This window comes from Oryctolagus cuniculus, chromosome 10 (assembly GCF_051225735.1).
Source record: "Oryctolagus cuniculus isolate XC-2025 breed Fujian yellow rabbit chromosome 10, ASM5122573v1, whole genome shotgun sequence".
Taxonomy (NCBI): domain Eukaryota; kingdom Metazoa; phylum Chordata; class Mammalia; order Lagomorpha; family Leporidae; genus Oryctolagus; species Oryctolagus cuniculus.
In genome coordinates, this window is record NC_142876.1 from 102,185,519 (window position 1) to 102,212,316 (window position 26,798).

Sequence of the window (26,798 nt, forward strand, 5' to 3'; positions counted from 1 at the left end):
TTCCAGATGCACAAATGGAGACCAGGATGGGGTGTGACCCTTAGAATCAGAGTTGAGAAGGAACCACAAGGTTTTATTGGGGAAGGAGGTTCTGAATGGAAGATGAAGAATTGGCAGAAATCTGAGTACTTGCTGAGCATGCCAGTTGTCAGGAACTGGAGGTATCACTGAACAATTTGAGGTTACAACTGAGAGCACTTAAGATTTGTAGCCTGAAAATGGATCCTGAGGAGGAAAAGGAAACAGTGAGGAACAGAATCAAAGTCTGGTGGAAAGAGTACTGAGTGAGGAGTCAAAGGGGGATGTTCTCCAGTGGCAGATCCCCTACTTACTAGCTGTGTGATCTTTAAAAAAAAAATTTTTTTTAATTTATTTGAAAGAATTACAGAGAATGAGAGGGGGAGAGAGAGAGAAAGCTCTTCCATCCACTACTTCACTCCTCACATGGCTGAAATGGCAGGAGCTGGGCCAGGCTGAGCCTCTTCCAGACCACCCATGTGAGTGGCAAGGACCCGAGCATTTAGGCTGTCCTGCTGCTTTTCCTAGGCCATTAGCAGGGAGCTGGATGAGAAGTGCAGCAGCCAGGAATCCAGCTAGCACCCATGTGGGGTGCTGGCGGTGTGGGTGGAAGCTTAACCCGCTACACATTGTCAGCCCTAGCTGTGTGATCTCGAGTGCACCAATCCACATCCCTGAGTTTATTTCCTCAAATTCAGAATGAGGGTGAGAAGAGGAGCCCAGCCTATCTCAGAGTTCTTGCGAGCCTAACCTGGCACATCAGAGAGCAAAGCGCTTAGCAAGAGGCCAAATGCTCTTGCAGCACAAGCTGGACCTCAGGAGCTGGGCACTGGCCTTGGAATGCCAGGGCTTGAAGGGCCCTTTAGGGGTCTGCAACCCCCTCATTTCACAAACTCTTCATTTTAGGCCCCAAGAGGAGAAATCATCTAGCAAGTTCAGGGAGAGAGGTGGGCAGAGTGCTCCTGCCTTGTGTTCCCTCCAGGAGTAGGTAAAGGAGTTTAACCAAAGAAAGAGAACAAGGACCTAGGAATGGTCACTTTATGTTCAGGGAATGGCCCGCAGATGTGTTTTTGTTTTTGTTTTTGTTTTTTTTTGACAGGCAGAGTGGACAGTGAGAGAGAGAGACAGAGAGAAAGGTCTTCCTTTGCCGTTGGTTCACCCTCCAATGGCCGCCGCGGCCGGTGCACCGCACTGATCCGATCGATGGCAAGAGCCAGGTGCTTCTCCTGGTCTCCCATGCGGGTGCAGGGCCCAAGCACTTGAGCCATCCTCCACTGCACTCCCTGGCCACAGCAGAGAGCTGGCCTGGAAGAGGGGCAACCAGGACAGAATCCGGCGCCCCGACCGGGACTAGAACCCAGTGTGCCGGCGCTGCAAGGCGGAGGATTAGCCTAGTGAGCCGCGGCGCCGGCTTTTTTTTTTTTTTTTTTTTTGACAGGCAGAGTGGACAGTGAGAGAGAGAGAGACATAGAGAAAGGTCTTCCTTTGCCGTTGGTTCACCCTCCAATGGAAGCTGTGGCCTGCGCGCTGCGCTGATCTGGCAGGAGCCAGGTGCCTCTCCTGGTCTCCCATGCCGGTGCAGGGCCCAAGGGCTTGGGCCATCCTCCACTGCACTCCCGGGCCACAGCTGAGAGCTGGCCTGGAAGAGGGGCAACCAGGACAGAATCCGGTGCCCCGACTGGGACTAGAACCCGGTGTGCCGGCGCCGCAAGGCGGAGGATTAGCCTAGTGAGCCGCGGCGCTGGCTAGATGTGTGTTTCTTGACATGGAACACATTCACCATGCAAAGGGGACAGGCCCTTGGAGTTAGTCCTGACGTCACAAGAACAAAGGAATACTTAGTGAACCCTCAAAATAGTCTTTATTTTAAGGGAAAGGAAGTACTTCTTTACATCTAGCAAGAACATACAGCAAGAACATGAGGAGGCCACAGAACACAAGCGATGGAAGAGAACATCTCACTCTACTTCCCCTGATAGAGATGAGGAACCTGAGACCCAGAGATGAGAATGGCTACTCAGGGCCACACAGCTTGTTCCTGGCTGAGCTGGAACCGTAATGGTGTTCTTCAACTTGTAGTTCTGGGTTTTTACTCCATGGATCAGTTAGGGATGTATTTAGCTGTAAAATGATAGATTCGCACCAATAGGAGTTAATTGACTGATGATGGTGTTTAGAGATGGTGGTTTACTTTTCTCATTTTACAGGAGGCTCAGAGCTGGTGGTCAAAAATTAGTGTAGCTGCTAAAGGCTGTTAGGGTGCTAGTGTCTTCTGTCTTCCTATTCTCACCTTCAGTCTGAGGTTTTGGTCCTCATTGTCTCAAGATGGCTGGTTTACCTCTAGGTGTTGTATCCACATTCCAGACAGGTAGAGGAAAGGCAGCTCAGTTTGTCTCCCCTTCCCCAATCTTCTTGAAAGGGGGAGAGAGAGAAAGAGAGAGAGAGAGAGAGAGAGAGAGAGAGAGAATAAGAATGAATCTTCCATTTGCTGGTTCACTTCCCCAAAAGGCTGCAATAGCCAGGACTGAGCCAGGCTTAAGCCAGGAACCTAGAACTCCATCAGAATCTCTCATGCAGGTGGTAGGGGTCCAGTCACTTGAGTCATCATTCTCTATCTCCCAGGGTGAATCAGCAGGAAGCTGGACTGCCAGTGGAACAGTCAGAACTTGAACCAGCACTGCCACATGGATGCAGGCAACCCATGTGGTGGCCTAACCTATTGCACTGCAACCCCTGCCCCTCAAATTTTAAATAAGAATTTATTAAAAAAAAAAAAAGAGGAAAAAACTAATAAAGCAGAGGGCATTTGGCATAGAGGGGGAAAAGGAGGGTATGTGTGAATGTGAGGGGGGCTGGTGCAGAGGGTTATAAAGCTTGGATTAAAGTAGGGCCAGGAGAGGGCTTGGAAGAAGCTGTAGCAGGTGTGGGTATTTGGCGCAGTGGTTAAGATGCCACTTGGGATGCCCACACTCCATATCAGAATGCCCGGGTTCAAGGCCTATTTCTGCTCCCGATCCAGCTTCCTGCTCATGTGCATCCTGGGAGGCAGTACTCAGGGACATGCTGGCTCAAGTGCCTGGCTGTTTGCTGGCATTTGGGGAATGAACCAATGGACATGACTTCTTGTCTGTTGATCTCGACTGGTATCTCTGTGTGCGTCTGAATTTCAAATAAACAAAAATAATACAATACGAAACAAAATAGAAGTTGTGGCAGTAGGGAAGAGGGACTGAAGCAGGACAGCGCTGGTATTGATGGAGATGCTTCTGAGGCAGGAGAAGCTAAGAGGCCTGTGGGGAGAAAAGATTCGATAATTGAGGTCTGTAGCTGGGTGCACATAACTTGGACTCTATTAACCTAACGAAGGAGCACGGGCTTCCGTAACTCTTAAGTTTTCTTAACCATGTGACTACCAAGGAGCTCAAAGCCATTCTATTCACGAGGTCTAGTATAGGACTTGAGGCTGGCTACTCTAGGCGGCAGCAAGAAAGGTCAAAGAAACTTTTTAGCTTGTACCTGTGTTTTCCTACAACAGTTAAGTTCATGATTAGACAAAATCTGGGACCTTGAAGTTACATTAATTTTACCAGAAAAGGAAATAAATTTTATTTATCTTTGTACAAGTGTCTAACTCACTGTGTGGCCCTTCCGGATGTGAGGTACTCAGTGTCTGTCTGATAAATCATGATGGCGTTTGTCCTCACTTCCTTTGGAGCCTGGCTAAGTGTGCGAGAGGAGAAGCTCTGAGTTTGTGCCCAAGATCCTTGGCTAATTAGACAACTGGTGTATGACTTAATCAACCATTCTTGTTCTCTGGGATCATCCCAAAGTCCTTTCCAGGGCTTCAAATTCATAGTTCTACTTATGTATATCTTCCAGTTATCACTTAAAATTTTTAAAATAATCTAGTTAACTTGAAGAACAGAGTGACAGAGAGGTAACTTGCCCACCAACTGGATGGCTCCCCAATTGGCCACAATGGTAGGGGCTGGACTAGGACAAAGCCAGGAGCCAGGAACAACCATCTGGTTTTGCAATGTGGGTGCCAGAGGCCCAAGTGCTTGGACCTTCTTTGCTGCTTTCCCAGGCACATTAGCAGGGAGCTGGATCAGAAGTAGAGTATTGAGACTTGAAATGTGCTGATATGGGATGCCATCATTGAGGTAGTAAGTGGCAGCATAACCTATGTGCCACAACACCAGCCCCACCTGTCTCTTAATTATTTCACATATGTCTAAGCTCTTAACATCTTACAGTCCCTGTGCTTTTAATAGTAAACGATTTAAGTGCTTGTTAAGTGCTGGGCATCAAGCACTTTATACATATTTTCAATTATATCTATATAACAACTCTAATGAGGCTGGTGCCATTTCACCTGCATTTACAGTTGCAACTGAGGTAGAGATTAGATATCTCCTGCAAACTCACATAACTTGCAAAAGTAGCAGTGCCCAGATTTGCATACTAGGCTCTGGGTCCAGAGTCCACTTTACCTGGAAGTAAGCTGCCTCTAGGTCATCTGATTAGGGAGTGTGAGAGGCTGGCAACTGTTATCTCATTTTCAAAACTGAGACAACAGAAACTTAACTGCCCCAGGGATATCCAGGTGGAAAGCAGCAGAACTGGACCTCCAACCCGGGACTTTTCTTTCCTTTTTTTTTTTTTTTTTTTTTTTTAAATTTATTTGAAATTCAGTTAGAGACTGGGGGGTGGGGGAAGGGAGAGGGAGAGAGAGAGAGAGACCAAGAGATCTTCCATCCACTGGTTCATTCCCTGTATGGCCACAACCATGGGAGCTGGGCCAGCAGCCAGGAGCTTCTTCTGGGTCTTCCATGTGGGATATTGACGTCCCAAGCAGAGTCTCACCCAACTACACCACAGCGCCAGCCCCGTCACATACTTTCAAGAGTGCCTGGAACATAGTAAACATTCAATAGATGTTAGGTGACACTAATATAATCCTGAACCAGCGCTGTCCAGCTGAAATATAATGTGAGCCGAACAGCAATGTTATTTGGCAGCCACATTTTAAAATTAAAAGAGGGAGCCAGTGCAGCAGGTTAATTTACCGCCTATGACTCCAGCCTTCCACATAACCCATGTTTCAGGCTCCCTGCTAGTGCCTGGAAAAGCAGAAGATGGCTCAAGTGCTTGGGTCCCTGCCATATACGTGGGAGACCTGGATGGAGTTCCAGGCTCTTGGGTTCCACCTGGCCCAGCCTGGACCATAGAGGCCGTTTGGAGAGTGAACCAGCAGATGGAAGATCTGTTTCTTCCTCTTTCAGTCTGCCTTTCAATACTCTCAATACAAATAAATCATCCATAAAAAAGGTTAAAAGAAACATGAAATTATTTTAATTTTTTATATAATCAAATATACTCTCAATAGTAATCAATTTCTAATCAACTCACTTGTAATCAGAAAAAAAACCGTGAACGAGGCATTTCACATTTTTTTTTGTACTAAGTCTCAGAAACTCGATGTGTATTCTCCATTTACAGCACATTTCAATTTGCACCGGCCACGTACCAAGAGCTCACCAGCCACAAGTGGCTCGTGGCAGCGGGGCCCTGTAGGGGTCCCCCGGTCGCGTCCTCTGGCCCCACGCCGGGTTCCTCCCACTCACCAGCTGCTCCGCCCTTAGGCCGGCCTCGCGCCCCTCCCGGGTTACATCACAGAGCACACACGCCGGCGGGCCAAGGGAGACCCGGGCCCAGGCCGCCAGCGCCCTAACTCTCACATCCTCCCCGCTCCAGGCACTCAAGCTCTATAAGGAAGCGGCGGTCAGCACAGAACCGCAGAGGCGGTCGCCCGGGGCCCCGGGTCAACCAGGGCGTTCGTGGGCGGGAGGGGGCAGCCTGGAGCCCCCATGCGCACCTCGCCCGCAACCGCCCGCCGCTCGCGCCGCTTCCACGGAGAGGTCGAGGAGGCGAGGCCGTTTCCCATTGGCCCATCGCAGCCCTCTGCCCGCCCTCTCGCCACACTGATTGGGCGAGGCGGCAGGGCCCTCTGGGTAGGCGGTGGCGGCGCCCCGCCCTCGCGCCGGCCCTCAAGAGGGCGACGAGGAAGCGGCCGCCTCCCTGTGCCCCGCCCCTCGGGCTCGCTCGCTGCCTGCCGGCTCCTCCCGACTGTTCCCGGCTCCTCCCGGCCCTCTCCCGGCTCCCTCCGGCTCCAGCTCCAGCTAGGCGGTGGCGGGTGAGTGCAGCCGCGGGCGCGGCCCCCTCGAAGGGGCGGCCTCCCCGCTGTCCGGGGACTGCCCGTGCCTCGCCCCGCGGCCGCTCGGGACCCCTCAGGGCCGGCTCGAGGCGCTGAAGGGCGGTGGCCGCCCGTCAGCGGGACGCGGGGGTGGCCGCGGGAGGGGGCGGGCTGGGGGCCTGCGGGAGTGGCCTTCGGAGTCTTCCAGGCGCGATCGGGGGGCGCCGTGGGCGAGGCGGGCTGAGGGGGTCCGTCTTCAGAGGTCTGGCGCGGTGGGGCGGAGCGGCGTGGCTCGGACTCAGGATGGAGCTGAGCCCGGGAGCGAGGGTCGGCTGCCGCCTGGGGCCCTGGGTGGGGCTTGGGGGGGGTGCTGTAGGCGAACCCAGGGGTCGCGTCCTGAAGCCCTGGTGGGGGGCGTCAGTGGAGGTCGTACTGAGGAGATCCTTAGTGTGGGTGTCCCGTAGGGGTTCTGGGTGGGGCTGAGGGGTGGTCTGGAGAATCGGGCCCGAGCCAGGGCTCTGTCTGCGTGCTTGGGCGCTGGCGCGTTTTGGCGACCCAGGAGTGTGTCTGGCTGGGGGAGTGTGATGGGGTCTTATTAAGGGTAGAGCGGGAGAAAAGGCACAGGGACCGTTGGAAACAGTGCCCAGAGCAGAGGTGGTGATTTCGCACATGGGACAGGTTCCTCTGCGGTGTGTTGCCTGAGCTTAAGTGAAATTGCCACTTTGGGCCGTTTTGAGGGGTTTCGCTTACCTTCAGGAGTATGTAAATTAAATGCACTTACTGCTCTGGGAGGAGGCAGTGATTACCCTTGAGTTTGTGTTGTAGGACGCAGCCGGGGCCGGAGCATGTGCTCCTCGGGAAGGTTAGTGTTACCCAGCTTTCTGCTGGAAACCCCCTTTTCTCCTTTCCCTCCTGTGGTCCAGTTACAGTACTGCTCCCCAGGGCCTCTCGAGTCTCTGCCTGGCTGCATAGCATTGCAGCAGCGTCTCCTGCTCCCTCTGTGTGTGTCTCCCGCCCATTTCCCTGCGCTGGGCTTTTGGCAACTGCCACTGCTCTTTCCCAGGGATGGTTGTGGCATTGCATCAGGGGATATTTGTGCTTGCAATTTGCGCACTCAGCCCTGGAGGAGGGAGAATAGTATGCTGCAGAGATGGGAGGGGGGCGCCGGCAGCTTGGCTGGGTAGGCAGAGAGATGGGTGTGGTGAGGGAAATACAGCTGCTCTGCTCTCGGCCTATAGGGTAACACTGCCCAGTCATCAGCGCAAAGAGATTCAAAGAGCAGCAGCAGCTATTTTTATAAATCAATCCTGAATCCAAGCTGAGCACATGGATTTAGAGTGAACAGTTGTCATGCTCTAACTATTACAGGCCGGGTGTTTGGTGGACAACATTAGAGTTGCTAAGCAAGGGACTCCATCTGTACAGTGTGCATGAGTTTTCAACTTTGCTTCTCTCGACACTGTAGAGTAGGACTCTCTTCAGGGACCCTTCTTTTAAATTGATGCACTTTGATGGCCATAGTGCTTCTTTTCAAATAAAATATTTTTTGGCTCACTTATACTCTTCTTTTCAAATATAGCTTAAAAATAATAAAGCTGTCATATCTCCCAGGCATTAGTTTTATTTATTGACCGATGAGGAAATTGAGAGTGATAGTATTAAGTCACACAGATAGTTAAGTGGCAGAAATGGCATCCAAAGCAAGATTTCTCTGACCTCACACAGTAGTCCTGAAACTTCAGGATTTTGATTTATATGGGTGATTCAAATGCTTGAGAGTATATTCGTGCAGCGTAAACTCTGCAGAGACTGATAAACCAATACCGGTTTTCACCCAAGGTATTGAGTGCCATGTACACAATTGTATTTAATTATCCCCTGGCTGGGCTACCTCCATTGTTCCAATAGGCCTAATCAGTAATAAGAAGGAAGTTGATTATAGAATCGGAATGAAGGGCACTGGATTTTCTTGGGGCATGTTTTAATCACATTTCAGAAGCCCGGTGATTGCCACGTTTTCCTGTTGTAAGGGCACACTAATGTTGACCAGGACTGGGGAGTGTCCCAGCTAACACATTTTCCCACTGTCTCACTTGTGTTTTGTTTGTTTTTTTTTTTTTTTGCCATCATATTTTGTCATCTCAGTATCCATGTTAAAATTCTTAAATCTACAGATAAGTTTGCATTTCATATTAAAAAAATTTTCCATTGTTTGCTGACAGTGAAGGAAGCACCTGGATTTTCTTGTCTGGGTGACTTAGTTTTAGTCACAGAGCTGATTCTTCCTGATGTCAGTGTCTTCGTTTTTCACAGCAGCTTTCTTATTTCTTAATTGGTTAACCCATCCTTTGATTCTGTAAACTTCTGCTGTGACACTTCAAATTTTTGGCCTCATTTTTCCTCTCTTTTTTAACATTAAGCATGAGTTGTTGATGTTTTAGTTTTCATTAAATAAGAAAATCTGAGAAGAACATTTTGACCCACTGGAAGACATTTTGGTGGTTTTTCTTAGTCAATTTGAAAAGGAAACCAAGGAAATATCGTTGATTTCACTTTGCCTAAGTGGTATGCTTAGAACCAGGTTACTGTGGACTGATTGTTAGGGTGAGTGTGTTCAGAACATTTAGGATCAAGAAGAAGGATAAAGCAAAATTTTATGTTTCTGTCATATGAGGGATCATACTGATCGACCTTCTTAAAGTTCTCTTGGCTAATCTTTCAGTGCAGACCTTATAGAGAACTACTTTGATTATCATTAAAATTTGAGCTTGAAAGTTAACCTAGTTTACTTTTGTAATTCTGTATGGGTTAAAAAATTAATCTTGAGGCCTGCGCTATGGCAAACCGGTTAAGCCATGCCTGTGGCATCCCGTATAGGTATCCACTGTTCGACTTAGAATCTAGCCTATTGTAATGTGCCTAGGAAAGCAGCTGAAGATGACCCAAGTCCTTGGGCCCCTGTACCCATGTAGGAAACCCAGATGAAGATCCTGGCTTCAGGGTTCTGTCTGGCCCAACCGTGGCCATTGTGGCCATTTAGGGAGTGAACCATCAAATGGAAGATATTTCTGTCTTCCTCCCACCCTCTCTCAGCCTCTCCCTCTCTGTAACTCTGCCTTTCAAATAAATAAATAAATATTTAAAAAATTAATCTTAGGGCCGGCGCCGTGGCTCAATAGGCTAATCCTCCACCTTGCGGCGCCGGCACACCGGGTTCTAGTCCCGGTTGGGGCGCCGGATTCTGTCCCGGTTGCCCCTCTTCCAGGCCAGCTCTCTGCTGTGGCCAGGGAGTGCAGTGGAGGATGGCCCAGGTACTTGGGCCCTGCACCCCATGGGAGACCAGGAAAAGCACCTGGCTCCTGGCTCCTGCCATCGGATCAGCGCGGTGCGCCGGCTGCAGCGGCGGCCATTGGAGGGTGAACCAACTGCAAAGGAAGACCTTTCTCTCTCTGTCTCTCTCTCTCACTGTCCACTCTGCCTGTCAAAAATTAAAAAAAAAAAAAAATTAATCTTGCTACAAAACCTATCATACTACTTTGTATATAAATAGCCTTCTTTTATTTATAACTTTTTCTTCCTAATTTTTACAAGAAAAATATAGTACAGTAGTAAAAAAATTTTTATTGGGGCTGGTGCTGTGGCATAGTGGGTAAAAAAAATTTATTTGGAGGTAATTTTAGGTTTACAGAAGAATTGTAAAGATAGTATAGAATTTCTATATATGCTTTATAGTGTTTTTTTTTTTTTTAAAGATTTATTTATTTATTTGAAAGAGTTAACACAGAGAGAGAAGGAAAGGCATAGAGAGAGAGGTCTTTCATCCACTGGTTCACTTCTCAGTTGGCTGCTACTGCCGGAGCTGTGCCAATCTGAAGCCAGGAGCCAGGAGCTTTGTCTAGGTCTCCCATTCAGGTGCAGAGTCCTAAGGACTTGGGCCATCTTATACTGCTTTCCCAGGCCATAGCAGAGAACTGGATCTGAAATGGAGCAGCTAGGACTTGAACCGGTGCCCATATGGGATGTGGTCACTGCAGGTGGCGACTCTACCCACTACGCCATAGTGCCGGCCCCTATAGTGTTTCTTATGCAACTGTAATATACTTAGCAAACTTAAGAAATCAACATTACCTGAATTATAGACTTTGCTCTGGTTTTCCTGTTTTCCACTGATGTGCTTTTTCTGTTACAGGATCCCATCCAGTATACCACATTGCATTTAGATGTCATATTTCCTTAGTTTCTTTCAATATGTGATGATTTCTTGGTTTCTTCTTGTCTCTCTTTGCTTGATACCTTTGAACACAGTAGTCAGGTATTTGTAGAACTTAGTTCCTTATTCTAGATTTTCCTCATTGGTAGTCTGAGGTTATGCATTTTGGTGAAGAGTACCAGAGTGATATATGGTATGCCCTTGTCACATTTTAACTGGGGATACCTCATACCAACAAGACTTATTACTGACGTTAACTTGTTAAGTTGGTTAAGATGATGTTTGTCATGGGCAGATGTTCAGCAATCAAGATACCTCCACTCCGTATCAGAGTAACTGGGTTTGATACCCAGCTCTAGCTCTTGACCCCACAGTCCTGCTAACGCAGATCCTGGGAGCAGCAGGTGATGGCTCAAGTAATTGGGTTCTTACAACTCATCTGGAAAACCTTGATTGAGTTCCTGGCTCCTAGCTTTGACTAGGGAGCACTGCCACTGTGGTCATTTGGGGAGTGAATTAGCGATGGAAGCATTCTCCCTCTATTTTTGTTTCTCAAATAAATGAATAAAAATGAAAAAAAAAATTCACTGGGCAAAGTGATTTTTCTATTCCTTTATTTGTTGGGCTAGAGCTAAGTTGCAGAGTCAAATTGATACTCCAGGGAAGGAAATTAAACTCCCTCTCCTGAAGGGGAGAGTATCAAATAATTTATGGATCTGTGTTAAAATCACCACAGAAAGTAACCAGTACTTTTCAGGAGATACTGTGAGGCTATGTAGAAATCTGATTTCCCCTTTAAGTTTTTCTTTTTTTTTCTTTTTCCTCCTTCCCTCCCTCCCTCCCTCCCTTTTATTTATTTATTTATTTGAGAGATACAGACAGTAAGAGGGAGAGACAGATGAAAGGTGTTCCATCTGCTGTTTCACTCCCCAAGTGGCCACAACTGTTGGAGCTGAGCTGATCTGAAGCCAGGAGCATCTTCCAGATCTCCTGTATGGTGCAGGGGCTAAGCACTTGGGCCATCTTCTACTGCTTTCCCAGGGAGAACCGAATGATATTCCTGATTCCTGGCTTCAGCCTGGCCTAACCCTGGTATATTGCGGTTGTTTGGGGAGTGTACCAGTGAATGGAAGATCTCTCTCTCTCTGTAACTGTATCTCCTCCCACCCCCTGTAACTCTGCCTTTTGAATAAATGAAATAAATCTTAAAAACAAACAAACCTAAACCAAATTCTGTTTTTTTTCATGTGCTGAGTGTACTGGTTGCCACTGGGGTACCACTGCATTTAGGCTGTCCTAGGGGACAGAGCTACATAAACATACTAACTGTGCACGTGTACACACTGATGTTTATTTCTGAATCTATATATAAATGTTAACATGAGCTTATACTGATATCTGTAACTAATCCAGTACCATAAAGTTCATTGTAGCATTCCTCTCCTTATCTGTCACCTCTTTTCTCTGACAGTAAAATTTTTTTTTTTTTTTTGATGATTTATTTATTTGAAAGGCAGAGTTACAGAGAGGGAGAGGTAGAGAGAGGGTCTGTGTAGAAGGTAGTGCAGTTTTGGGGCTTGTGTGGCTCCGGCATCCCATAGGCCCCGGTTTGAGTCCCTGCTGCTCCACTATTGATCCAACTCTCTGCTAATGTACCTGGGAAAGCAGTGGAGATGGCCCAAGTGCCTGGGCCCGTGAACTCATGTGAGAGACCTGGAAAAAGCTCTTGGCTCCAGCCGTTTTGGCCATCTGGGGAGTGAACTAGCAAATGGAAAATCTCTCTCTCTATCTCTCCCTCTCTCTGTAACTCTGCCTTTCAAATAAATAAATCTTTTTGTTGAGAATGCAGTTTTTGTCAGATAATGTAAGTCTCCCAAGCATTTTCCAGTTAACTAATTTATATTATACTCCTATAAATATGATATTTTTTAAATTTTTATTTAAAGATTTATTTATTTAGGGCCGGTGCAGTGGCTCACTTGGCTAATCCTCTGCCTGCGGCACCAGCACCCCGGGTTCTAGTCCTGGTTGGGGTGTAGGATTCTATCCCGGTTGCTCCTCTTCCAGTCCAGCTCTCTGCTGTGGCCCGGGAGTGCAGTGGAGGATGGCCCAAATGCTTGGGCCCTGCACCTGCATGGGAGACCAGGAGGAAGCACCTGGCTCCTAGTTTTAGATTGGCGCAGCGTGCCGGCCGTAGCGTCCATTTGGGGGGTGAACCAATGGCAAAGGAAGACCTTTCTCTCTGTCTCTCTCTCATTGTCTAACTCTGCCTGTCAAAAAACAAAACAAAACAAAACAAAAAAGATGTATTTATTTAATTTGAAAGTGTTAGAGGGAGAGACGAAGAAAGATCTTCCATGCTCTAATTCATTCCCCAGATGGCCACAATGGCCAGCAGTGGGCCAGGCTGAAGCTATGAGCTAGGAGTTTCTTTCCGGTCTCCTGGATGTGTGGTAAGGACCCAGGTACTTGGGCTAAGTTCCATTGCTTTCCCAGGCACATTAGAAGGGAGCTGGATCAGAAGTGGAGCAGCCCGGACATGAACTAGCATCCATATGAGATGCCAGCAACACAGGAGGTGGCTTAACTCACCATGCCACAATGCTGGCCCCAATACTGGTATTTTAAATTACTGTTTTTCAGTGCAAGTGGAGAGGTGAAGTTATTTGCTCTTGGCCAAACAGGAAGTGAGTGACTGTAGCTGGAGTTGATGACCTGTTCTCATGCTAAGTGATACCCTTAATCTCAACCAAAGAAGTCTCTTCATTCCAAGTATCTTTGGCCCTTCTTGGTGAGACCGTTCATTTTAATTAAAGAAGATCGTGATTTCTAGTTTTTTTCTTTTTCTTTTTTTTCTTACTTTTGGCAATGTTGAGGGAATAATTTCTTTTCTATCTGGTTTTATTTAGATCATAGAATTGAAATCTAGCTATCTATCTGGTTTTAGATCATAGAATTGAAATCTTAGTGACAGTCTGGACAAGTTTTTCACACAGTATGTGATTTCCTCCTCTATGCTAGTATTCTTGAAGATAGGGACTTCATACATGATGGCTACCAATTCCAGGTTTGAAAATTGCTCATTTTAGAGATTTCCTGGGGCCCGCACTGTGGCGCAGTGGGTTAAAGCCCTGGCCTGAAGCGCCAGCATTCCATATGGATGCCAGTTCTAGTCCCAGCTGCTCTTCTTCCTATCCAGCTCTCTGCTATGGCCTGGGATAGCAGTAGAAGATGGCCCAAGTGCTTGGGCCCCTGCACCCATGTGGGAGACCCGAAGGAAGTTCCTGGCTGCTGGCTTCGGATCAGCGCAGCTCCGGTGATTGCGGCCATCTGGGTAGTGAACCAGCAGATGGAAGACCTCTCTCTCTCTCTGTCTCTACCTCTCTCTGTAACTCTATCTTTCAAATAAGTAAAAATAAAATAAATCTTTAAAAAAAAAAATAAAGATTTCCCTAAAAATGATTCAAACTTGTTTTCTCTGCAGTTCTGTTTAGTGGTTCCAGGTTTGATCTCTGCAGTTGCTTTTGCTCCTTATGACTCCAGTCTCTACTATATGGTTATCCAGTGACAGTTATTTTGTCCTACTTCTCCAGAAAAAAAAATATTTTTTTTAAAAATTTATTTGAGAAGTGGAGGCAGAGAGCAAGCTCCCATCCATTGGTTTACTCAAATGCCCTCAACTACTGGGCCTGCGCTGGAGCTGGAGCCAGGAGCTGGGAACACAATTCAGATCTCTTGCGTGGGTGGCAGGGATCTAACTTCCTTGACATCGCTGCTGCCTCCCATGTCTGCAAATGTTCACTACTGACTTTTTTTTCTCAGCCACCTTTCATGAAGTGTGTGTTTTTTTTTTTCTTTCTTTCTTTTTTTTTTTTTTTTTTTTTTTGACAGGCAGAGTGGACAGTGAGAGAGACAGAGAGAAAGGTCTTCCTTTGCCGTTGGTTCACCCTCCAATGGCCGCCGCGGCCGGCGCACCGCGCTGATCCGATGGCAGGAGCCAGGTACTTATCCTGGTCTCCCATGGGGTGCAGGGTCCAAGCACTTGGGCCATCCTCCACTGCACTCCCTGGCCACAGCAGAGAGCTGGCCTAGAAGAGGGGCAACCGGGACAGAATGTGGCGCCCCGATCGGGACTAGAACCCGGTGTGCCGGCGCCGCAAGGTGGAGGATTAGTCTAGTGGGCCGCGGTGCCAGCCGAAGTGTGCTTTTGAAACCTTTATTATATTGGACATCGTTCTGTAGTTAGTCTGTCAGATGTGGTAGTCTCATTCAGACTCTGTGTTAGGCCCTGGAAAAGAAGTGATTTAGGAATTCGGAATGACCCCTGCCTTTGTTTCCCCTAGTTGCATCAGTGCTGCTTAAAAATAAGTTCTTTTTCTTTCAGTATCTACTTTTCAGTGTTTATGCCTGAACTTAACTCTAGGTCTTGTTATCTAGAACTGCTGTTCAGCAAAATCTTTGTCCTTGGTTAGTTGGTTTTCTCAAAAGTGTTTGACTTTTTACACTCCTATTTTCCTTGCTGTTTTCTGTTCATTATTACAAAGGGGATTTTTTGAATCTTGATTATGTTACCTTGTGCATTTGTTGCTTTTCTCCAATGTCTATTTAACTGATAGGTTCTGTTTTTCACTTCAGTAGTTTAAGAAAATATTTACCTAGAGAGCTCTAAGATCATGCCCTGCTAGTATGTAATTAGAGACAAAAGCTTCATTCTTGGTTTATTTGTACTTCTGACTTATGTTATTTTTTTTAAAAAAATATTTATTTATTTGAAAGAGAGTTAGAGAGAGATCTTTCATCTGCTGATTCATTCTCTAAATGGCCACAATGGCCGGGGCTGGGCCAATCTGCAGCCAGAAGTTTATTCCAGGTCTCCCAAGTAGGTGCATGGACCCAAGTACTTGGGCCGTCCTCCACTGCTTTCCCAGGTGCATTAGAAGGGAGTTGGATTGGAAGTGCAGCAGCTCGGAAATTAACTGCCGCCCATATGGGATACTGCCATCACAGGCTTTACCCACTATACCACAGTGCTGGCCCCTGGCTTTTATATATAAGTATTTTCCAAAGTGTCAAATATAGCTGGTTCTGATTTTCTGCTATAGTTTGAGTAAAATTATGATTAAAATTGTTTTCTGTCTCAAAACTGAAGACACAGGGTTGGTGTTGTGGTGTAGCTGCATTAAGCTACCACCTGCAGTGATGGTGCTGGGTCAAGACCTGGCTGCAGCACTTTCGAAACAGCTCCCTGCTAATGTGCCTGGGAAAGCAGCAGAGGATGACCCAAGTACTTGAGTCCCTGTCACCCATGTGAGAGATCCTTGCTTTGGCTGTTGCTGCCATTTGGAGAGTACCAGTGGATGAAAGATCTGTCTCTGTCTTTCCTACTCTGTACTTCTGCATTTCAAATAAATAAATAAATCTTTAAAACAGCAAAAAACTGAAGGTACAAGCCAGGTATTTCAAAAGAGGCTATTTTATTTTTTTAAAGTATACTTTTTAAAAAAAGGTTTGTTTATTTAAAAGTCAACGTTAAACAGAGAGAAAGAGAGGCAGAAAAAGAGAGAGAGTGAGTCTTCTATCCGCTGGTTCACTCCCCAACTGGCCACAATGGTGGGAGCTGCGCCAGTCCGAAGCCAGGAGCCAGGAGCTTCTTCCGGGTCTCCAATGTGGGTGCAGGGATCCACAGACGTGGGCCATCTTCTACTGCTATCCCAGGCCATAGCAGAGAGCTGGATCAGAAATGGAGCAGCCAGGACTCGAACTGTTGCCCATATGGGATGCCGGCACTGCAGGCGGTGGCTTTACCCACTACGCCACAGCGCCGGTGGTTATTGATTATTAAATGAATTTAGGTCATATGATTCTATTTTATGAAAACAATGAGTCACAGGTAAAATAGCTGCCTCATTAACCCCTTTACTCCCACATTAAGACTGCTGTGGAAAGACTCAAAAGCTTTTAGAAGCTATACCTATTCTAAAGGAAAAATTGTGATTAAGAATAGGTAGGATGTGGGGTAGAGACCCTTAAAAAGAAGTTACTGGTTTGGTGCAGGTGTTGCAATACGGTGGATTAAACTGCTGCTTGGAATGCTTGCATCCCATATCTGAGTGCCTGGGATGGAGTTCCACCCCCCACTTCTGATCCAGCTTTCTGCCAGTGCACATCAGCTGTGAGGCAGCTGATGACTCAAATACTTGGCTCCCTGCCACCCCTATGGGAGACCTGGATTGATTTCCTGGCTTCTGCAGTGGCCTGGTCTAGGCCTAGCTGTTGCAGACATTTGGGGAGTAAACCAGTGGATGGAAGATCTTTGTCTCACTCTCTTCTCTTTGTTCTGCTTTTCAAATAAATAAACTTAAGAAAAGATTGTGAGTCAGCAGCTGTGGCATAGCAGGTGAAAGCCGCCGCCTGCAGTCCCCGCTGCTCTCCGCATCCCTGGCATCTCTGCTGCTCCACTTCTGATCCAGCTCTCTGCTATGGCCTGGGAAAGCAGTAGAAGATGGCCCAAGTCCTTGGGCCCCTGTACTCACTTGGGAGACCAGAAGGAGCTCCTGGCTTCAGATTGACCCAGGTCTGGCCATTGCTGCTATTTTGGGGAGTGAACCAGTGAAGGAGGACCTCTCTGTGTCTCTTTCTGTCTCTCTCTGCCTCTGCCTCTCTGTAACTCTTGACTTTCAAGTAAAATAAATCTAATTTATTTATTTGAAATCAGATTTATTTATTTGAAAGAGTTACAGTGAGAGGTAGAGACAGAGAGGTCTTCCATCTGCTGGTTCACTCCCCAGCTGGCTGCAATGGCCAGGGCTGGGTCAGGCTGAAGCTAAGAGCTTCTTCTGGGTCTCCCATGCGGGTGGCAGGGGCCCAAACAGTTTGACCCATCTTCTGCTGCTTTTCTGAGGGAGCTGGATTGGAAGTGGAGTAGCCATAACACAAACCAGCTGGTGTTACAGATGGCAGCTTTACCTGCTATTCCACAATGCCACCCCTGAAGAAATGTTTTTAAAACCATCCTATTCTTCAAAAAGGGAGGGTTTAGATAGGTCATAGTTCCCTTTTGATCAGATAATATTACAGTGATTTCTGAAATAACAGATTCTCTGAAACAGCTTGGCCATTGCACAGGTGGTTGTGAATAATATATGTAGAAACTGATGGGAGGGTCTCAAGATTTTTATGTAGTTTTTTATAAAAACTGAAAGGGTACTGTCAGCAGTCAGGGTAACTGTAGTTGCTACACTAAGAATTCTAGAAGTAGCTATAGGCTGTGTAAGTTGAGCAAATCAGGAGTAATTACACCTTCTTTAATTCATTTAGCCATTCATTTAGCACCAGTAAAGAAATATGGGGGATATGAGATGGACCTGTTTTATTCAGTTTGTCCTATTTAAGCTTAGAATGACCTAGTAGTGTCAAATATAGCTTTACCTGCTCATAGGGAAACTTTCCAGGTCATTACTTGAAGTCCTATTTCCCAAACATCTAACAGCTACATCGATCTGTCTTTGTAAGTGATTTTTTTAAAAAAGAGTTATTTATTTGAAAGAGTTACACAGAGAGAGAAGCCGGGATGGGGGTGGGGGGCTTCCATCTGTTGGTTCACTCCCCAATTGGCTGCAACAGCTGGAGCTGCACTGATCTGAAGTCAGGAGCCAGGAGCTTCTTCCTGGTCTCCCATGCGGGTGCAGGAGCCCAAGCACTTGGGCCACTTTGTACTGCTTTCCTGGGGCTATAGCAGAGAGCTGGATTGGAAGTGGAGCTTCCGGGTCTCGAACAGGCGCCCATATGGGATACCAGCACTTCAGGCCAGGGCTTTAACCTGCTATGCCACAGTACCGGCCCTTTTATGTTCCTTAAAAAAAATATTTATTTACAGGCCGGCGCCGCGGCTCACTAGGCTAATCCTCCGCCTAGCGGCGCCGGCACACCGGGTTCTAGTCCCGGTCGGGGCTCCGGATTCTGTCCCGGTTGCCCCTCTTCCAGGCCAGCCCTCTGCTGTGGCCAGGGAGTGCAGTGGAGGATGGCCCAGGTGCTTGGGCCCTGCACCCCATGGGAGACCAGGAAAAGCACCTGGCTCCTGGCTCCTGCCATCGGATCAGCGCGGTGCGCCGGCCGCAGCGCGCTGGCCGCGGCGGCCATTGGAGGGTGAACCAACGGCAAAAAGGAAGACCTTTCTCTCTGTCTCTCTCTCTCACTGTCCACTCTGCCTGTCAAAAAAAAAAAAAATAAATAAATAAAATAAAATAAAAATAAAAAAAATATTTATTTACTTGATATGTAGAGTTACAGAGAGAGGGAGAGACAGAAAGGGCTTCCATCCACTGGCTCACTCCCTAGATGGCCACAGTGGCTGGAGCTGGGCCAATCCGAAGCCAGAAGCCAGGAGCTGCTTCTGTGTCTCCCACGCAGGTTCGGGGGCCCAGGTACTTAGGCCATCTTCTGCTTTCCTAGGCCATAGCAGAGAGCTGGATTGGAAGAGGAGCAGCTGGGACGTCAGTGGGATGTCAATGGCTTAGCCTGCTATGCCACAGTGCCAGCCCGTTTTTTTTTTTTTTTTTAATATAAGAATTTACTTATTTGAAACAACAACAACAACAAAAAACAGAGAAGGGGCTGGTGCTGTGGCATACGGGGTAAAGCTGCCACCTGCAGTGCTGGCATCCCATATGGGTGCTGGTTTGTGACCTAGCTGCTCCACTTCCTATCCAGCTCTCTGCTATGGCCTTGGAAAGCAGTGGAAGATGGTCCAAGTCCTTGGGTCCCTGCAACCATGTGGGAGATCTGAAAGAAGCTCCTGGCTTTGGATCAGCCCAGCTCCGGCCGTTAGGAAAAGAGTTGCAGTTGGTGCCTCCTCACACGGGGCATCAAAATGTTAGGAAAAGATGCACAGAACAGAGAGGAGGCAATGTACAAATTTACAGCCAGATCGAATTTTCAGAGAAAATAAATCCGTAGAGGTTTGTGACCAACTGCTCCCGTGCACATTGATGGAACACATGGTAGAAGGCCCTGACCCCCAGGGGCCGGGTCTTTTTATTTTTTAGGAGGGCTTGGGGTGGGGGTGGGGGTGGGGTATGAAGGCAATAGGGTGTGAGCCTCAGTTGAGATTCAAGGGCAAGGAATACATTCCATCTCTTTTGCGCAATGAGGGAGAATGGCTGAGGCTTATGTTCTTGTTCCATCAGAGGCCATCTGGGGAGTAAACCAGCGGATGGAAGGCCTCTCTCTCTGTCTCTCTGTAATTTTGCCTTTCAAATAAAATAATCTTTAAAAAAGAAAAAAAAAAAAAGAGAGCAAGCCAGTGAGTTCACAGTGCTGAGACTTGGATGGGAACTCAGTTCAGGTATCACATGTATCACATGGGCAGGAACTCAGGTGCATTAGCAGGAAGCTGGATTGTAAGCAGAACACTGGGACTGGAACTGTCAGTGTGATATGGGATGTAGCCCTCTCAAGCTTTGGCTGAACCTCAACCACAACATCCTGCCTTAGTACTTCATTTTTATGGCCACATAATATTACATTGTATTGCTGTACCACAGGTTGCTTTTCCTGTCCTGAGTTGATGGACATTGGGATTTGTTTTTTCTTTTTAGCTGTCATGGATAATGGTGCTATGTACATTTGTGTACACGTTTTTATGAGGTCATATTTTTATTTCTCTTGAATATCTAAAAAGGAGTGGAGTTTCTGGGTTATATTTTAGCTATGTCTAACCTTTTGAGGAACTGCTAGGCTGTTTTCCAAAGTGACTGCACCATTCTATATTCCTACTAGTAATCAGTTTCTTTTTTTTTTTTTTTTTTGACAGGCAGAGTGGACAGTGAGAGAGAGAGACAGAGAGAGAAAGGTCTTCCTTTTGCCGTTGGTTCACCCTCCAATGGCCGCCGCTGCAGCCGGCGCACCGCGCTGATCCTGGCAGGAGCCAGGAGCCAGGTGCTTTTCCTGGTCTCCCATGGGGTGTAGGGCCCAAGCACCTGGGCCATCCTCCACTGCACTCCCTGGCCATAGCAGAGAGCTGGCCTGGAAGAGGGGCAACCGGGACAGAATCCGGCGCCCCAACCGGGACTAGAACCCGGTGTGCCGGCGCCGCAAGGTGGAGGATTAGCCTATTGAGCCACGGCGCCGGCTAGTAATCAGTTTCTGTACATTATGATTATTTTTTAAAATTTATTTTTTATTTATTTGAAAGGCAAAGTTACATAGAAAGGGAGAGATCTTCCACCTGCTGGTTTACTCCCCCAAATGACCACAATGGTGGAGGCTGGGCCATGCCAGGAGCCTGGAGCTCCATTTAGTTCTCCCAGTGAGTGGCAGGGACCCAAGAACTTGGGCCATCTTCTGCAGCTTTCCCAGGCATTTTAGCAGAGAGCTGAATTGGAATCGGGGCTCAAACTGGTGCCCATATGGGGTGCTGGCGGCACAGGCAGCGGCTTAACTGCTGTGCCTCAATGCTGGCACTATGATTTCTTTGTTAACTTTGAGAAATTAGTGGAGAGATGGTGTTATTCTGGTAGATAGAAGCATAAAGATTATACATTCTTGAGGAACAGTAATCAAGGGTATAAGAAAGAAAGCCAGTGTCTTGGGCGAGCTTCCACCTGTACTGGTGTGTAAGATCTCCTCTACTCTCTGATTCCATTGCATCATCTGACCGATTCATATATGAGAGTACTTCAAAAAAATCCATGGAAAATTAATTTTAAAAGCTTATTTTGATGCCAAAATTTTGAAAACCATGTATAAATTTTTCACAATACACATCTCAAACTTTTTAACATACTTTATATATGTAAATAAGATAAATTAAAGGCTCTTTGGTTCAAATATTCAATATATAAAATATGCCAATAAAGTAAATTTTCTGAGTCTAAAAAAAGATTATAGATTCTTAGGATTAAATATAAGGACCCTTAAAGGGGGATATAATACTTCAGACTTTAAGTGTTGTGTTCAGGTTTTTTTCTTTCTTGTTTAAGATTTCTTTATTTGAAAGGCAGAGTTAGGGAGGAGAAGGAGGAGAGGGAGAGGGAGAGAGAGAAATCTTCCCATTTGCTGGTTCACTCCCCAAATGGCTGCAACAGCTGGAGCTGGGCAGATTTAAAGTCAAGAGCCAGGAGCTTCATTTGTTGTCTCTCATGTGGGTGCAGGGGCCCAAGCAGTTGGGCCATCTTCTTTCCCAGGCACATTAGCAGGGAGCTGGATCAAACTGGAACCGGTGTCTGTATGGGATGCTGGTGCCATAGGTGGAAGCCTTTCTTACAATAGCAAGGCCCCCTGTGTTTAGATACCTTTTTTCAGAGACATGGATAATGTAGAGGCTATCCATAAGAAAAACCAGCAGATGATGGGAGTAAATCAAATGATTTGAGGCATTAATTAAGGAATTAGAGGTGTTTCATTTAGAAAAGAAGTGGGTGGGGGACAGCTGTTTTCAGGTGTATCAAAGATCTGGTAAGTAGAAGAGGGGTTAGATTTAGTGTGTTGGTTGGACTTGAGAGCTAGAATCATCAGTTAGAGAAATGTAGAATGAGACTTAGTTTCCTCCTGTTAAAGATAAGATGAGAAAGAAAAAAGATAGTGATTTAATTTATGTTAAAGTAGAGCAATGGTTGTGGTCTAGAGAGACTGAAAAGGTGATTAAATTGAATGACCTTAAGGTCTTGGTAAACAGGTAGCTTCTTGAGGGTCCAACCATAGCTAAGACTGCCCCCAGGAGAAGTATTCATATGTGTATTTTTTTTATCCTTGAAAAATACTTGTTTTGTGTATTTTTTTTGTTTTCTTTCAGCATATCTTACTATCTTCTGGCTTACATTGTTACTGTTGTGAAATTAGCCCTGGTATTAGTTTCTGTCAGGTACTCTGTGACAATATTAGCTGTTGATTAACTTGAACTTCATAATTTGGGGGTCCTTGGCTGACACGGGTTATGAGAACTTAAGGTGCCAGGGCACATAAGGGTAATTTTCTGCCCATAGCTTTTCAGGAATTTTGTATTATCTATTGGGTTTAAAACCAAGATGGGCTTCTGTGAAGTCTGCTAAGGTAGTAAAAAATTTGGTGCTTGGTTTAAATCTAAGATGTCTTAAGGTGTTTTCTTATTAGAGTTAACCCTGTGAGGGGTCCTGGTCTTTGATTTCTGTTCTTGCCCTCTATTGCCCTTGAACTGAAGCTGTAGGTCAGAGCTTCTCAGATTTCAATGTTCACACAAATCTTGAGATATTATAATGCAGATTCTGATTCTAAATGTTTAGGGTGGGACCCAAGATTTTCATTCCTGATCCTGGATTTGCTCAGCCCAGCTGCTCCCTCTTTGTCTGTAACTGGGCCTTCCAAATAAATAAATAAATGAACAAATGAATAAAATAAATCTTAAAAAAAAAAAAATCCCCTGTGCCCTAGCTATTCATTCTTATGCATCTCTACTCCTCCAACCAACCTTTGGCAACCACTGATGTTGCTGTCTCCATGGTTTTGCATTTTCCATAATGTCATATAATTGAAATCATACAGTATGTGGCCTTTTGGATTTTTTTTTTCACTTAGCAATATATATTTAAGGTTTTAATTTTATGACTTGCTCACCTTTTTTAAACATATTTTTTAATTTTTTTTTTTTAATTTGAGGGCAGTTATATAGAGAGAGGGAGAGACAGCAACTTTCCATCCACTGGTGTGCTCTCCAAATGGGTGCATCTGCTGGGACTGGACCAGGCTGAAGCTAGCAGCCAGGATCTTCATCCTGGTCTCCCATGTGGGTGCAGGAGCCCAAGGACTTGGGCTGCTGCTTTCCCAGGCACATTAGCAGGGAGCTGAATCAGAAGTGGAGCAGCAGGTACTCAAACTGGTGTCTATAAGGGATGCTGGTATTGTGACGGGCAGCTTAACCTGCTGGACCACAATGCAAGCCCTTGGATGTATGATTTTTTAAAATTCTTTCACCTGCTGAAACTTGATTATTTCCAAGTTTTGACAATTATGAAGAAAGTTGTATAAACATTCATGTGCGGGTTTAAATAATTTTTATTTATTTGGAAGAGAAGGAAAATCATCTGTCTTTTGGTTCTCTATGCTTCCAACGGATAGAGCTGGGCTAAGTTGAATCTAGGAGCTCTGAATTCAGTCCAGGTTTCCCAGGTAGGTGGCCAGGACCCAAGTAATCAAACCATCACCTGATGTCTCCCAGATGCATGTTAGCAGGAAACTGTCATGGGAAGTGGAGGTGGGCACTGGAACCCAAGCACTCTGATGTGGCTTGCGGACATCTCAAGTGGCAGTTTAACCACTGTGCTAAATGCCTGTCCTGAAAGTTTTTAATAAAGTTTAACACGAGCTTTTTTTCTGTTGTTGTTCATGATTTTGGTGTCGTATCTAAGAAGTCATTATCAAAGTCAAGGTCAGCTAGATTTTTTTCTTATATTATCTTCTGAGAGTTTTCTGTTTTACATTTAGGGCAGCAGTTTGTTTTTCTTATGATCTGTTATTCTTAATTTTCCATAGTTTTGGTAAATTCTCTAGGACTTTATTCTGTAGTAGTTTGTGGCTATGTCTCACTCACTGGCATAAGTGATAAAACTTAGTGGGCCGGAAAGGTCAACCTACTGAGTTGCATTGTGTTATATCATGGTACAAGGGAACTGAGTGAGTAATGAGTGAGTGGCTGAGTCTGTACTTGTTGAGATTTGATCTAGTTACCTGTGGAGATAGACATGTTCATTGTTTCAGAATTCTGCTGCAGAGAAACAGTTCCTGAACTCATATATTAAAAGCTGTGTAATTGAGATTGTATAGTTTGGAGGTTTTAGAGATGTTCAAGAATTAGTGAATTTTGAAACAATGACTTCATGTGTTCATAGCCTTTATAAACCATAAAGGATCGAAGTAAATGTGGTTTAGTGCAATGCTGATTCCTTGTGTTGGTTTTTGTTGTCAATTTAGTTCATATAGTATGGGCTTAACTCTTTTGCTTTCATTCAGTTGTGAAGTCTTTTTATTGGCTGCTGACTCTGCTTTCACTTTCATTACTTAATGATGAAGGCTGTTTAAAGTAATACTGTACCTAGATTTTCAGATCAGATGTCCAATGAGAAGCTTAAGCCAGAAAAGACAATTAATTGTTTTATTGATTTTGAACAAAATGACAACATAGGTTCTTTTTATACTTTTTTTTTTCATTGATTAATGCATTACTTGGGTCTTTCTGAGCAAAGAAGAAACTTTTGTGTTACTGTATTGTTATAAATACAGATAAAAGGAACTGTGTTCACATATGGTGGATGTGATCACCAATTCTGATAATTACCTTAAAAGATGGTCCAAGTCCTTGGGCCCCTGCACCCACATGGGAGACCCGGAAGAAGCTCCTGGCTCCTGGCTTTGGATCGGCATAGCTCTGGCTGTTGTGGTCAGTTGGGGAGTGAACTGGTGGATGGAAGACCTCTCTCTCTGCCTCTCCTTCTCTATATGTGCAACTCTGACTTTGAAATAAATAAATAAATCTTTTTTTAAAAAAAGACATACTTGAGATATACCCCATTCAGCTATACTGGTGAAACTTGAAAATGCAGAGTATGATTTTTTGGCCTAAAAGCCCTTGAAGGTGGGTATATGTAATACCTATGTATGTTCCCTAATTTCTTTTTTTTTTTTTTTTTTTTTTGACAGGCAGAGTGGACAGTGAGAGAGAGAGACAGAGAGAAAGGTCTTCCTTTGCCGTTGGTTTACCCTCCAATGGCCGCCGCGGCCGGCGCGCTGCGGCCGGCGCACCGCGCTGATCCGATGGCAGGAGCCAGGAGCCAGGTGCTTCTCCTGGTCTCCCATGGGGTGCAGGGCCCAAGCACTTGGGCCATCCTCCACTGCACTCCCGGGCCACAGCAGAGGGCTGGCCTGGAAGAGGGGCAACCGGGACAGAATCCGGTGCCCCGACCGGGACTAGAACCCGGTGTGCCAGCGCCGCTAGGCGGAGGATTAGCCTAGTGAGCCGCGGCGCCGGCCCGTTCCCTAATTTCTAAATAATGTATGTTATATGCTTATTTTCAAATGACCTATGTGGTACTTTTAAGTCCTGCAGGCTTTTTCTTTTCTTCTTTTTTTAACAAGCCAGCAATAAATTGGCTAAAATGATGAAGTAATGTCTTTCCAGGTCATTTTAGTTTGAGTCACTCTTTTCTCTGTGAAGAAATTTCAGAATACTTTATATATTTATTTGAGTGTAACTTTTTTTGCACTTGTTTAGATGCTGCTTTTTAAATTTAATTTTTAAAGATTTGTTTATTTTCTTTGAAAGGCTGAGTTACAAGGGGAGAGAGAGAGAGAGAGATTGTCCATCCACTGGTTCACTCCCCAAATAGCCACAATGGCTGGAGCTGAGCCAGACTGGAGCCAGGAGCTTCATCCCAGTCTCCCATGTGGGTAGTAGGGGCCCCAAGTACTTGGGTCATCTTCCGCTGCTTTTCCCAGGCCATTAGCTGGGACCTGGATTGGAAGTGGAGCAGCTGGGACATGAACTGGTATCCATATGGGATGCTGGTGCCGCAGTCGGAGGCTTAGCCTATTATGCCACAGCACCAGTCCCCAGAAAGCTTTTTTTTTTTTTTTTTAAAGTGCAGGGGACCAGGGACTTGGGCCATCTTCCACTGCTTTCCTAGGCCATAGCAGAGAGCTGGATCGGAAGTGGAGCAGCTGGGACTCGAACCAGCGCCCATATGGGATGCTGGCACTGCAGGCTGTGGCTTTACCCGCTACGCCACAGTGCTGGCCCCGAAAGCCTTTTTTTTTTTTTTCATAAAGAAACAATTCCATGAGATCTTTCGTACCTTTTAAACAGTGAGCATAAAGAGTTAAGAGTAAAATGGAACAGCTGCTCTGGAAAGCCATTTGGCAGATTGCCTAGGAGTGTAATTGCTGGGTTATATGATAGTTGCATGTTTTTTGTTTTTTGTTTTTAACTGCTATTTATATTGATATCATATGGGGGAAGTCCAGGCTCCCAACTGGTCTCCCTTGATAGTCCTGTTGGGTACCTTGTTACCCATCTGTAGAGAAGAAAGTCCTGACTTAGATCCTTGACTTTCTCCCACTCCGCTTTGCAAGAGGTGTTGAATGTTTTCATTGCAGCTTGCAGAAAATGCAAGTTAGGCTCCCTATTCGTCCTTTGCTGGCATGGTTGGGGGTTGGACCACAGTATTTTCTGTGGTGTTTGGCTGAAGTTGATTGTCTATGGCCTAAAACTTTGCTGTCTTACTAAACTGTTCGTTTCCTGGTCCTGTGGCTAAAGAAAGCCAGTTTTTACTGCGCTTTTCTTGTTTGCATTTCCTGACAGTTTTGGATGGCCATAGTCATTAGTTCCAATTCTGGGATATATGTGGCAAA

The 26,798-nt window shown here is 45.9% G+C and overlaps 1 protein-coding gene and 1 long non-coding RNA gene across 40 annotated transcripts in view; one reads left to right on the forward strand and one right to left on the reverse strand.

Moving 5' to 3' along the window:
• Nucleotides 1-1,860: 1,860 nt before the first annotated feature.
• Nucleotides 1,861-5,785, reverse strand: LOC108177105 (uncharacterized). Of its 3 annotated transcripts, XR_011379562.2 has the most exons (3): nt 5,646-5,785; nt 2,309-2,426; nt 1,861-2,139 (listed from the first exon to the last, which is right to left on the reverse strand). It is a non-coding gene; the product is annotated as an uncharacterized LOC108177105 (long non-coding RNA). The 3 variants fall into 3 exon arrangements; XR_016214856.1 differs by lacking the exons at nt 1,861-2,139; nt 2,309-2,426 and adding an exon at nt 4,661-4,930 and having other exon boundaries at nt 5,646-5,784; XR_016214857.1 differs by lacking the exons at nt 1,861-2,139; nt 2,309-2,426 and adding an exon at nt 4,661-4,930 and having other exon boundaries at nt 5,549-5,686.
• Nucleotides 5,786-5,888: 103 nt separating this feature from the next.
• The window catches only part of MAP4 (microtubule associated protein 4), a 193,900-nt gene continuing 172,990 nt past the window's right edge, over nt 5,889-26,798 (forward strand). For all 37 annotated transcript variants that reach the window (XM_070050869.2, XM_070050870.2, XM_070050883.2 and 34 more), the window contains exon 1: nt 5,889-6,214. In XM_070050869.2, coding sequence (XP_069906970.2) covers nt 5,889-6,214 — 326 coding nt within the window. The remainder of the gene's footprint in view (nt 6,215-26,798) is intronic.